A 13,770-nucleotide genomic window follows, 5' to 3' on the forward strand; every position below is an offset into this window, starting at 1 on the left:
AAAATAAAATATAATAATAATAATTGTAAAGCAAAATAAGATAATGAAGAGAGAGAGAAATAAAACCCAAGAAAAACAAGTGATGCACAATGCAGTTGCTCACCACCTGCTGACCGATGCCCAGCCAGTCCCCGAGCAGTGATCCCGGCCTCCTGGCCAACTCCCCCAGTTAATATATTGAGTATGACGTTCTATGGTATGGAATATCTCTTTGGCTAGTTCAGGTCAGCTGTCCTGGCCGCGCTCCCTCCCAACTTCTTGCACACCTCCTCGCTGGCAGAGCGTGGGGAAGTGAAAAAACCCTTGACTTAGGATAAGGACTACTTAGCAACAACTAAAACGTCAGTGTGTTATCAACATTATTCTCATACTAAATCCAAAACACAGCACTGTACCAGCTACTAGGAAGAAAATTCACTCTGTCCCAGCCAAAACCGGGAAACAGGGCACTGTGAATTGCTTTATTAATTCCTCCTGTAACATAAACAACGTAGTGCAGATTTTTATTTGCATTTGTGGTAGCTGTTAGCTTCTGTTATTATTTTGTTTTATAGAACTGGTTTTTAAATACTGGTGCTTCCCGCTGGGCAAAGTATGCTGCATCATTTCCTAATATATACCTCAACAAATTACTCTCTCCCTCTTTCCTACTCCTTCCCTCCTTCCATGCAATGAAAAGGATGATTTTGTGTAGTGATCTGAGATCAGTTTACCCTGCAGCATTAATCTTCTAACAGAGAGATACTATTTTATTTTTCCAGCATGCTGTAATCCACCCCAGTTTCTGATATATTTAAAACCTATTAATTGTTAATGTTGCACTTCTTGAATTCTAATCATGACCAAACTGCATGCAGGGCTCTGGTTTGGGAAGGATCATTAACCAATCCCCTGGGGATCCCGAGTGGTACTTTCTGGAAGCAGCGTGAGCTGTATTATTTGTGTAGGTTTTTGTCCTTGTGCTGCTACATCTGTTTGAAACTGGGACTTTGTGCATAGTCTGCATTGTATGGTTTTGAACGGCATTGCCTAACACTAGTGCTGTGGATTGTTACCTGGAATGCACAGAGGAATCATTGATCACTGCTTCTTTTTCCCTTTTTATTTTTTTTTAAACGGGACTGCAGACGCTAGTGGGTATTTTTGCTATTTCTTTTCACCGATCTCAGACACTTCATATGGTTGAGGTACTTTTCAGCATTACTCTTTTGTTCTAGATTACCTGATCTAACAATTAATAGTTAAGTTGAAAAGCAAAACATATCTTCCATTTAAAACCAAACCCAAAACTATTCCCTTAATGACGCAGCAATGTTTTAATATATATTATAAATGTAATAATATATACTGACTGGCATATTATTATAAAATGGATGCTCAAAAAACTTTTAATATGGGTGTATAATTGTCATAGATTATGCAGGGTGATGCAATAAATGGTACAAGTCAGAAACAGAATTTTTTTGTTATATTTTAAGCTTTTAAACTTTGGACTGTCACTATATTCTAGAAACAGAGGAAACAGGAAATAAGGATATTTATCTTAGGGTTTTTTTAGACTTTATCACATTCATTGTAACAACACTGTGTCATTTAATAATTCAGTAATTCATTCTCGATGAAGTATTTTTACTTTTGTAATTGTCTTAATATGGTACCTCTTTGGCAATGAAAATAGTATTTAATGGCAAAAGCTGATAAAAATTCTATTATCACTCCAGAAAATCTGTTAGCAATGACATTTACAAAACCATGCATTTGGTTTAAAAGGAATGTAACAAGAAACCTATGTAGCTGTAGTCCAAAGAAATTGTTAAGTGTTTAATGTTAGCTAATACGTTACTGGAGAATGTCTTCTTAGGCAGATACAATGCAATATGTTTTCCTTGCATTTGTGTATTTGTGCATGTGCATATATGTGAAGAAAATCCTCATTAGTGCAGGCTCCTCTGGAAGCTTAAATGCGTACTAAGGGAAAATTACAGTCTTTTATCTTCAGATTTAGAAAGTCTGGAAGCAGCTAATTTACTGTTACAATCCTTTAACTAATGAATCAGTAACTTTAACTTTTCTCTCTTCCTTTCTTAAGTCGGTTTAGTATCAAATATGTGATGTATACCACCCAAGATTTAACAGCCAGGTTTAGTTCCTTCAAATAGTACTGTAAAGGGAAAAAACCATCACTGTGACTGCAAAGCAAGCTTCAGAAAAATATAACTTTATAAAAAATTGAACTACTTTCTCCTGAGCTATTTCAAAAACAAAGTTGGGAAATGAGCACTTATATTTTCTTGTAGACTGCCATTTTTTGTCCTCTCCTCTTCAGGATCCATTTCTCATCTTAAACAAGGATGGAGGACCACATGGGCACAGATGCTCATAGGATAATTTTGGTTGAAAGGGACCTCAGAGGTCATCTGGTCCAACCTCATGCTCATAGCAGGATTAGCTGTGAGATCAGACCAGAAATTCTGTTTTATATGAATTAGAAAAATAAGTTTGAATCTTTTTGAGTCAGGAAATTAATTTTAAGCTGTATCCATGCCACATCAGAAAAAATGATATATTATGCTTAACTGAGGCCTCGACACAGTAGCAGTTATAAACTCTGTTTCCTTAACATCCAGTGCTATTCCCCAGCTCCTGCAGTGATAACAACAGAGCTCTCTGCGATCTTGAGGATATTCTAAACTGGTGACCAACAGGAGTCCTGGTATTTAGCAAAGATGTAGTAAGTTCCCAAAAATATTCACTCAAATTTAAAATTAATATATTCAGTGTATCACCTATCTCACATTTTTCACAGTGTTAAAATGTTTTCTGAAGCATGGTAGCTTCAGTACCCTTTCCCAGTGCAAACATTCCCTGCGTGCTCCTCTGAACTTCAGCCTTCACATGGGCTCTGTCACTCATCAGTTCTGCATGGAAATGTTTGGGGATTGAGACCTTTTTTTTCCCAGCAAGTGGAGTTTCTAATGGAGCCTGCAAAGGACCTCGTCTCACAAAGAGGTCTCCAGGAGAGAATATTTTCCAAATAAGTGCTAGTATCTATCATGGAACAAAAAAACCAAGTAGAGATAAATGACAGTGATTTTTTAGGGGGCAGAATTTTTGAATGGTTTCTTATAATGTGTCTGTTGGATCAGCAGGTGATAGGGGAAGGTTTTCAGGGGGCTCTTAGCAATTCAGCTGCGATAGCGGGGCCCTGCAGCACAGAGGGTATGCAGGGTTGAGGGGGGAACTGTTCAGTAGCCTGGGGATGGCAGCAACAATGGAGCTGCCTTTTATTCATAAGTTCTGGCATGCTACCAATTCCCTAACCTGTGTTAAATCTAATTATGATGAGGGCTGAAATTTTGTTTCCTCCCGTTTATCTCAAAAAAGTAAAGAAAAGAAAAAGCTTCCAGCAGAAAGTGTTATTTTTTATTTTTCTTCTGTACTGTATATTGTCCTGAAAAGTTGTAAATTGATTATTGTTTGTTCTCCAGATGGATCCTGTGCAAAAAGCAGTAATAAACCATACATTTGGAGTGTCCATTCCCCCAAAGAAGAAACAAGTCATTTCCTGTAATGTCTGCCAGCTTCGCTTTAACTCTGATGTGAGTATCGGCTATTGTAATTCCTTTTTTTTTTTTTTTTTTTCGTACATTAGGTGTAATTAATGTAAACCTCTTTTTAACAAACAAATCATTCCAGTTCTGCCTACATTCCGTTCAGCCTGCTGGGCTGGTATTTTGTCCACTCAGAGGTGGAAGTCCATAAAGGTACATTGCTCTTTGATTTTCTTGAATGGATCTGGCACAATATCCAATGCCGCATCCATTGACGATATCACAGTTCACAGTCCAGTAACCTTCAAGACGTACTGCAAAAAGAAATGTTTTGGGTTTTTTTTAAAAAAAGAAGGGGGAGCAGACAGAAAAGCTTCCCTGTGAGTTCTCCATGTCATAACCGCTGTTCTTCCAGAAGAAATATCTTTTTCCTGTTGTTCCTACATCCTTGCTGATAATATGTCTTCAGATTTCTTAATAAAGTCACTCTTCCAGTAGCTTTAATTTGTAATAAATATGAACTTTTACATCTAGCTGTCTTTCTGAGTATGATAAAGTTCAAGGAAAGTGTTTTCTGAGGTATAATTAAAAAAAAATGCATTACAAAAGAGTACATTGACTGATATGTTTAAAATACATATGTTTTTCCTGAGTAGCTTGAAAATTAAAGAAATTCAAGAAAACTATGTCTAAGAAAATTATGACCTTTGACACTTTAAAAATATGTATTTATTCTTGGAGACTACTTACTAATGTCATTAAGCTAATAAAACCCCCCACCAAATTGTCACGTTTTTTGTTGATCTCAAGTGTAAGAACAAATCCTTAAGTGATGTGTTAATATTATATATTTTGCTGTTAGAATTTCAGTCTAAGAAATAGTTTGCAGACACCTCCTCAAAGCCTTTGAGTACTTGGTGCTCCTAGAGATTCACAGTAAAGCACCCATACCTATTCTGATTTTCTTTGCCTCTATCATTCCACTTTGAAAAGCGTTTTGTAAAGTGGTTTCCCCAGTTTCACTTTCTTGTCTAGGCTGGTAGGGATTTTGAAGCAGTGCTATTTTACCTTCAAATTAATTTCTAAATCTGTCATCTTCTGACAAGCTTATTAAACTTTCTTTGAAGTGGCAATATCTACTTAGTTAACTGATTTCAAAACTCATTATTTAAAATTTAGTTCACTTGTCTTTCCTCTTTAAGGTTAAGATTTAAGGGAAAAAAAATCTTTCTGCTCTGATACTTGGTCCAGATACCTACTTCTACTGATTAAGCAAAGAACCAATAAAGCTTTAAAAAATTTCCATGGGTTCCATGGATCTGAATCTTGCTTCTGAGCTGGCCCTTACTGTGTCACGAGGGAGGCAGCTCAGCCTGTTTCTGCTCTTCCCTCTCCTCCTGAGGTGAGGTCAGGGTCCCACTGATGATGATGGTCCTGTCCCTCGAGGAGTTGCTCACTTTGTCTGCACCAACATTCAGGTGGACAAACAGCACTTCAGGCAGAGACGGATTGAATCACAACTTAGTGGCTCAAAACAAAAAAAAGAGCTGAAATATTATATCATTTTGTACATCGGCCAACCAAGCAATTCTTCCTATCTAGACTTACAAACAAAGTAGAACAAAAAGTGCATATTGTATTCTGCTTTCAATAGTGGCATCACAAAAGCATGGCAGCGTATACCCTTGTTTCTTCTTCTGGGGCAGGTATATTCATGCGGTGTCATGCTCCTTTCTTTCTAAATGTGATCAATATGCTCAGTTCTAGTTACTAGAAAATAGCATCATCCTTTTGTAATGAATGGTTGTAAGAAAAGATGAAGCATCATGACTGTGCTGCTGTTAGTGATAAAATGCAGTTCCTTACTTTCTACAGCAGTTTGTTTTACCAGGACATTCACAAACAACCTGGAAATCTGATTTTAGAATGTGCTGAGGTTCTAGTAGTGTTACTAATACCAGAAAACACTTAAATATAAATTTAAGTTTCACAAATATTTCATAACCACAACATACAGGAATATTTGGAGAATGAGTTTTCATAGTGTAGCACTTCTATTTTAAAAGCTTTCTAGCCTTTCATTGGATTATTCAGCTTCTCCTGGGAGGCTTTTAAATCTTTCCTCCACATTCAGTCTTTTGACCTTAAGAGTTATTTATCTGAGTGTGTGTTGCCTTTTTTTTTTTTTTTTTTTTTTCCCCAAGAGAGGGAGATCTTATTTTATCTGGATATTATTCTCACCACTCCCTCCCCGCCCATAATCTGTGTTGTTATAATTTCACTGAGGTAATGCTAATGGCCTTTCGGCTAAGTTCTGCAGACTCTTATAGTTCTTTCTTAGCTTGTTAAAAGCTCCTTCACAGAAATAAAAATCTGGAGTCTTTGCTTGCATTTTTCTTTTTTGTCCCTTTATAATGTGAAATTATGCTTAGGGGGTGGAATAGTCTTTATAATCCATCCTGTGTTTATGGGTTGGGGAAAAGGGAGTCGGATATTTGTGAACCTTGTAACTCTTGAATCTCAGTGAATCAGTTCTACCATGTAACATCCTAAGAAGGTATTGAGAGCCTTTTGGTTGGCACCAAACTGCGATAACCTGCATTAAAACCTTGAACATAGCACATTGCAGAATGAGATTTGTAGTACATCCACTTCACACTTGCAGTTTCTTCTAGCTCTACAAGGCTGATATGGTCCTTGTTGTCAATGGGCATTTTCTTCCTTTGAACTTCCTTTGACCTAAATTATGCAGGCAAATGAAATAAAAATGACAGAAGTAAGCTATTAAGTAGTTTTCTTACTTTTGTTTTCCTAAATGAATTTCAGTTGCATGGTGTTTGAAGATTCTGACCTGATTCTAGTAGTGCTTTATCTGTTGCATGAGTAACATATGGACCAGTGGATATTCATCTGTAAGAAGAAGAAAATTGGTTTCCTTGCCTGCAATCTTTTCTTCACACTGTGGACACCCACTGGTCTGGATCAATAGACCAAAAGAGTCAGTCTACTCAATTTATAGTTGTCAAACCTTCCACTAAATTAATACAGTAAATTGCAAAGGTTTCAGTTTTCTTCTGCTAGTGTGTCTGAAGGTTTAGCTTTGGTGAGAGTGTTCTGGCATAAGATTCAGAGGCAGGGATCTGCAGCTATCTGCAGGAAGAGAAGGTCTGTTATCAGGGATGGAAGGAAATTTTAAAATAGGTTGTTTCTAATGTGGGAGTAAACATCTAATGTTGAAGTGATGCCTCCTGTATTTTAAAAAATAAAAATTGCTAGGATGATGCTATTTTTAATTCTACAATATTATAATTTGAACAGTGTTTCCTAGCTGAATTCTTCAGGATCTCCCAGTCAATTTTTAAAAGTACAACATGAAAACACCTGCATACAAACTCTAAATTCAGTCTAGTTTTAGCCTGATCTGTTTATCTTCTTCCAAAAAAGAAATGATGGGTTTTGACTCATAGACATTTTCATAGACATTTACCATCATACTCTATTTGTCCTTTTCTAGAATTCATTAGCTGCAGTTTGGTCAATTTGGAAGTTGTGTTTTTCTGCTAATAAATTCTGGCACGAACAGTTTGAGCACCCCTTCCAAGCTCTGTCAACTCCAGGAGAAACTGTAGTACAGAAGAGATGATCCAACATCTTAAGAAACAGAAAAATAAAATGCCATCTCTGTGAAGTAACACCAAACTAAAGTTGTTTTAACAGCCTGAACTTTGAGGTCCTTGAATGGGAATTTTATCTGTAATAGTAGTATTGACCTGACAACAGTGATAACTGAGGTTGCTTCAACAATATTTTTGGTGTGATCTAGTTAAGATGCTCTAGCTGGTACTTAGAGTGGGATTGGGTGCCTAAATCTAAGTGTCTTGTTGTTTGAGTATCTGAGGTATCTGGAACATCCACACCAGCCTGGTAGACCTGACCTGCAGTTGGAGGTCAGGCAGGACACCTGAGGACATACCAAATTATACTGGATGCCTGCTTCTAGAACTTAATCCCCAATCATTAGGTTTGCCTTCTATTTTCTTTTTCTTTTCTTCTATATTTTTCTTTTTTTTGAAGCGGGGGGAAGCAGGATTTAGTCAAGAGAAAAAGCATGAAAAGAAATAGGAGAAAGTTAATTGATCGCAAGATTATGATGCCAGAAAACTGGGAAGTTAGTAGAGCTCTCATAAATTCAAAGGAAGTGAAATGGCAAAAAAGTGAGGAAGGAGCAGAGAAAAGGCTTTCTCCTAAACCGATTTTTAACGATGGTAGATACCAGGAATCAACTGCTGTTGAATTAAGTTGGAAATCTCAGTTTAGGAAGGATAATGTTATGAGGATTTGTAGTTGATGAGATTGATTAGTCAGAATAGTCAGTGAGATACTTATTCCAGCCTGCTTAAACTTTATTCTGTTATGCAGAGGAACATACTTTCTTTTTGAAAACTGTTTAAAAAAAAAATAAAGCAATGCCGTCCATTAATAGTTGCAGTTGGATTTGCTCCAGTATATTAGAATAAACACAGGTGTTTCCATCTTGGTGTCAAAATATCTGTTAACACCATTTTATCCTTTAATTTCTACATGATGATGAAACAGGATGTGTTCCAATGCAGCAATGACTAGTGTGTCAGTAAAGCTCAAGCTACGATCTTCTGTTATAATCCAGCTCAGAAAAAATAAGAAATATCTCGGTTATGTTTACTACCACCAGAGACCATGCAGCAGAAGAAGAAGAATCCTCTTCATGGAACAGATTGTGATAGCGAGTCAGATTTTACACTTGCTTAAAGGCCATCAGAGCAAGGGATGTAACTGTATTCCACCAAGAGGAAGCAAGACATGCTGAGAAAGATCTAGCTTAGCCTTTTAAAAAATTTTTTTTTTTCCTTTTAAGAATTCTGGGATTCCTTCCAAACCCATGGTATATCTATGTGGACTATAGATAAGCTTTGCTAAATAAGTTTTCATATTCATTACATAGGTCTGGCTTGCTGATATTAATTGTTTATATTACAGACATTGTAGCAGAAACAAAAAGCAGCTTGAGTGAGTTTGCTGAATCCTTATGATACCTGTAAGAGGGTGCAGTAGCAACAGGGCAAGGGGAAAAATGGCTGTTTGCTATCCCACATAGATTCCTTCTCTGCCTACTCTTGGCTCGTTCTGTCTCATTCCTCCTGGCCACCAGATGAATCTGCAGCATCTCCTGCAGCTGCTGTGTGGCGGCAAGTCTCTCCAGCAGCTGTGGAGCTTTGGCCAGACCGTCCCCAAGATGTGTATTATACATTCTGTTATGGCGTCTGACACTGTAGCTTGCAGCCATAGGAGAAAAGTGAGTTGCAGTTGCAAGGATGCTTGTTTGGCTTCTGCAGAACTGCTTGTTTCTCCGTATCTATGAATCATCACCTTATGTTCAAGTAACTTCTCTCTGCTTTTCTCCCTCCTTATTTGTATTGATAGTCCACAGAGCTTTTGGAGCTTGGGCATTATACAATGATGTCAGTGCTAATCCAGCCCCTTTCCTCAGCAGCCAGACCTCCCTGTACTCCAAACTCACAAATATATTATGCCAGCAGTCCAGGCAGCAGTCCTCATGGTTTTTTGCTTGTTTTTTTGTTTGGTGGTGGTTTTTTTGAAAGCAGAGTTTATCATCTGTTGATCACGTCTAGAAGAAGTATCTGCTTCCCTCTGTGCACTTTCTGTTTCAGGTAGAAAGGTCTTTGACTGTGATACATCCTGGTAGGTACCATCTTGTTGATAGGGTATCATTTGATTGAAATAAACTTGTGTTTGCACAGTGTGTTGCTCTGTGAGTAATGACTGTGAGTTGGTACTGCTTTTTGATGTCACCTGCGAAGACTCAGAAATGAAGAAAAAACACCTTGTAGACAGATCAGAAAAAGCAGATGTAACAGTTGGGCATTAAGAGATGCTGAAGGTCATCTTATTGTTGAATGCATTTATAGCTAATAAAAATGATGTGATGATAGTGATCATCTCTTTCAAAAGCCAGAAGGCAAATTTTTGAAGTTTAGGCAAGTATTACCAAATGTTAACTTTGCAAATTTGAGTGAATCACTCATGCTGTCAAAACGATAACACGCAAAATAATCAATAGCATCAAATAAAAATCTCCAGAACTGTCATTGTCTTTTGTCAAATGTTTTACATTTTCCCTATAAATAAGACTATTTATATTGATTCTTTGGGTATGGAGGGTAGTGAAGCGGATAGGAGGTAATTAAAAGCATAAATCTCAGGAACTTGTGAAGGTAATTTTCTGTTTTGCAGACAGAACTGACAAAATGATGAAAGTTGTTAGCTCCAACATGACAGAAATATTGCACGATTATAGGGTACAGGGTTATAACGTGCTGAAAGTTCTGTTCAAATAACAGAACAGAACTATTTAACAGAACTATTTAACAGAGCTTTTAACTAAGTTTGGTTAGATATTTAAAATATGAGTTGACTTCTTATGACATGGCTGATCTTCACAGCTTTTTGATTTTTCTATGTCCTTTTCAATAGTAATCTCTCTTACTATTTGGAGCAATTAGGTTTTAGAAATCCACTGAGAACAGAATTGAAAAAATAATGTATAGCTTTGGTATAACAAATGTGTGAACACTTCTGTTTTGCAGATTTCTTCAATTACATCTATTATTAATATCAAATGAGTTAAAACTAAATTTTTCAACACCACTTCCTAATTTATCACTTCATGTAATTTTTATTAGTCTAAATTCTTCTTAATTTATATATTCCTCACATAAATATGCATACTGTTGCAATGTGCTTCTAACAGGTAAACTATGTGACAAAACATTTGGTAGACCTCTTACTATTTTAAGAAAGGGAGCTTTATAGTTTAGGACCTGCTGTGAATTAAAATGACAATATGTTAAGGATATAAATACCTCTGTGCTTCTCCAGTCTTGCACAGTTAGATGCCTTCTCTAGGACCACTGCCATTGCAGCCATGTCAGGAGAGCTCTCATAGGGATGCTGCACACATTTCATTAAACCACTTCTCCTTATTCCCTAACGTAACGCAATTATGGGTAACCTAGCTACTTCCACACTAAGAACTTTACCTGCAAAAACAATGAATTTTTTTGTACTTGAGACTATGTAGTTATGGTGGAATTCTGTAGTTATCAGGAATTCTGGAAGTCACGGCCTTGCTTAGATCCATGCTTTTATAAGAATACTATTACTTCTCTTCCAACACTACTTAGGCCTTATTTGTATCTTTCAGATGCAAATTCTATTGATTTCAAAATAAGCTTGGGTAATTCAAGCTGTTGATAATTTAGGATGAAGACCTGAATATTATGAGGATGTTGTAAATATTCTGGAATAATTATAAAATAAGGAAATTCTTTATTAATGATATGCTCCCTGGACTTGGAATCAGCTTGATATATAAAAGTGGGCAGGTACACAGGTGTTGAGAGGTGGTCTTTCTACAGTGTACTTTATATTTAGGACATGTTAGATTTTTTTAATTTAGCTTAGAATTATGTAAAACTTTTTATGGTATGCAGGAAGAATTTATCTTTGTAGATACTCCAGAGCAGAATAGAAGTTTTTGGGATTGCTACATATCTGTTAAGTCTTCCAGTTGTAAATTGTCTATGTGCTTGAAGTGGTATCGGCAGAAGCTTTTGTGGCATTTTCAACAAAATACTTTTCATTGGAGATTACCATTGTATTGACACCAAATGAATACAGCATTTGAGATGAAAGTGCTGTTGAGAAGACTTCCCATCCAGGATGGAATACCTGCTTTAAAAAGATGCAGTAGCAAGGGAGAAGAAATAGGAGACACGAGGCCCAGTGTTCAGTTCCATTTAGTTATGGCACTCACCTGGTATTGCAGAGCTTAAGGCATGAACCCAGACTTCCCACGTGGATATGTCAGAGCCTCATTTTATTTCTGTATTTCTCCTTCCTAATGTCATGCTGCTCTACATATTTTTAATTTTATATGTTAATTGTCAGACTGGATAATGTGGTAGCAGATTCAAGCATTCAGCTCAAGCGTTGGTGGTCCAATGGTCTTATTTCCATCAAGACCTGTTGAAGGGCTGCTTCGGCAGTTCCTGAAGAAACCTGAAAAAATCTTGATCTCACACACATACACACTGAACCATTAGACTTAGTCAAACCTTGCATCAGGTTGTCATTGAAGGGATCTAGTAGGTTAATATTTTGTCTCTTTATGTAGTAATAAATTCAGTTAATTAGTCATTCACACACCAAATAGATTCTAAAACTCAGTCATTTGTGAACTGTCAAAATGAATAGTGCTGATTTCAAATATACTGTCAGTCATTGCTCCTGACAGGGATAATTTTCTGTAATCTTTTGTACTGCAGTCTTACCTGAATTTCAAAGTTTTCTTAAAGGTAATACCACTATCAATGAATCTGTATGATCTGTATGTTTCCTGGTTATCTGTATCTTTCTATATACACGTATCTATACGTATACACATATTTAAGTTTATGCAAAGTAAAGCTACTGAGGTTATTTTAAGCACTATAATATGCTAATGATATTCACATTTATTTTAGAAAGGATGCTTACATGTAGAAGATAAAGATTTGCATTGTTGATGTTTTATTAGATGCAATCTGGTATATAAGGCTAATGTACTGTATGTAGTCTCACAGTGTAACGTCCTGATGCTTAGATTTCAAACTTAATGATTTGAAGTTGAAAGTAACAATTACCTTTAGATTTTAAATAAAATGTAACATTTGGATCATTTGTGTGTCTCAATGAAATATATTTTTAAGGGAGGAAAAACTTGTCTTTTCTTACAACCAAGTCATTAATCCTTATAGCATAGAAGGCTTTCTTAAAAAAAAAAAAAGTTATAAGGTTTAATTGGTTGGGGTTTTTTAATTACTACTTAAAAAGACTGTGAATGGAACTAAAAATCTAGATTGCTTAAAGGGAGGATGGGCATCATCCCACCATTTTAAGGTGTAGAAATTTGAAAAGCAATGGGAGAAAAGTGCGTATTTATTTGTCTGTCAATGATACTCTTAATTATTTGCAACTGAATTGAAAATACAGCTTCTCACCAAGCCATGATCTTCTAAAGATGTACACATATGTTTAGTTCTTAAAATATGCATCCTGTTGATCAAAAAAAAAAGCCAGGCAAATGCATAAACACTTTTGTAGAATTTGGCAGGTCAGTACAAAGGTATTTTTTGCATGCTGGTATGTAATGTCACATTTATTGCAGCTTAAAGCATTTCCTCTTCATTAAATCTTACTAAGCAGTACTTGACAACTTTCTTTACTTTCTAGTAAGTAGGGGGATTCCATTTTAAAATGTCGCAATGCGTATATATCAAGCTAGTAGGCCATGGTCTGTTTTAGAACCAAGTGGGAATTAGATTTTCCTTTTAGGTAGGGAGTTCTTTCATATGAAATATTTTCTTACTCCACTTTTTCAAAAAGTGTTCTCCTTAACCTAGTAAACATTTAATTTAAAAACTATAATAATAATAGAAGTTCAATGGTGACATTTAATTTTTATTATGTAAGCAATAAATTTAACTTAATCTGTTTATTTAAAAAAATTAAATATTCCAATAATATTGAATTGTGGCACAGATAAATTATTTTACTGTAGAATTGATTCAGCCCTACAGTAAATGCAGCCCTATACACTGGAATAAAGTATTATGCAATTAAAAACCATCACAGTACATGAGTACAGAGAGTTTCATTAAGGTTACATATTTTTATTTTGGCTTTTCCTAACTTTTGTGTTTTCTCAAATATTGTTTTGATGATATGGAATTTGCATGAATTAGTTGTACTTAGTTTAGTTAATGTTAATGATGATCAAAAAGTACATTCAGTATCCATTTAAAATATTGCATCCCTAAAATAATTACTGTTAATTTCATTTTGTATTTTATTGGGGTTTTGTATTAAAACTAGTAAATTATGTTTCTTTTATACATGTGACTTTTAAACCTTGTGTGTACAGAACTTTCTTTGGATTATCAGAGCAAATGAAAATAAATGTTCAGCTTCTTGTCTTAACCAAAAATTAAATTTTTTTATGTCATGGTTTATTTCAAAGATATGTTTAGTATTTCAATGATGTGTGTTACAAAGCTCGTAACCTATACTGTATTGCTGTATTTGTGTCAGAAATGTTTTAAATGGGACTTGGAGCAAATAC

At 35.7% G+C, this 13,770-nt stretch overlaps 1 protein-coding gene across 8 annotated transcripts in view; it reads left to right on the plus strand.

Moving 5' to 3' along the window:
* ZNF385B (zinc finger protein 385B) overlaps positions 1 to 13,770 on the plus strand; it is a 175,978-nt gene that overhangs the window by 132,694 nt on the left and 29,514 nt on the right. For all 8 annotated transcript variants that reach the window (XM_030017510.1, XM_030017509.1, XM_030017512.1 and 5 more), the window contains one exon: positions 3,489 to 3,599. In XM_030017510.1, the coding sequence (XP_029873370.1) occupies positions 3,489 to 3,599 (111 nt within the window). The remainder of the gene's footprint in view (positions 1 to 3,488; positions 3,600 to 13,770) is intronic.

The sequence above is a fragment of the Aquila chrysaetos genome, chromosome 6 (genome assembly GCF_900496995.4).
Source record: "Aquila chrysaetos chrysaetos chromosome 6, bAquChr1.4, whole genome shotgun sequence".
Classification (NCBI taxonomy): Eukaryota; Metazoa; Chordata; class Aves; order Accipitriformes; family Accipitridae; genus Aquila; species Aquila chrysaetos.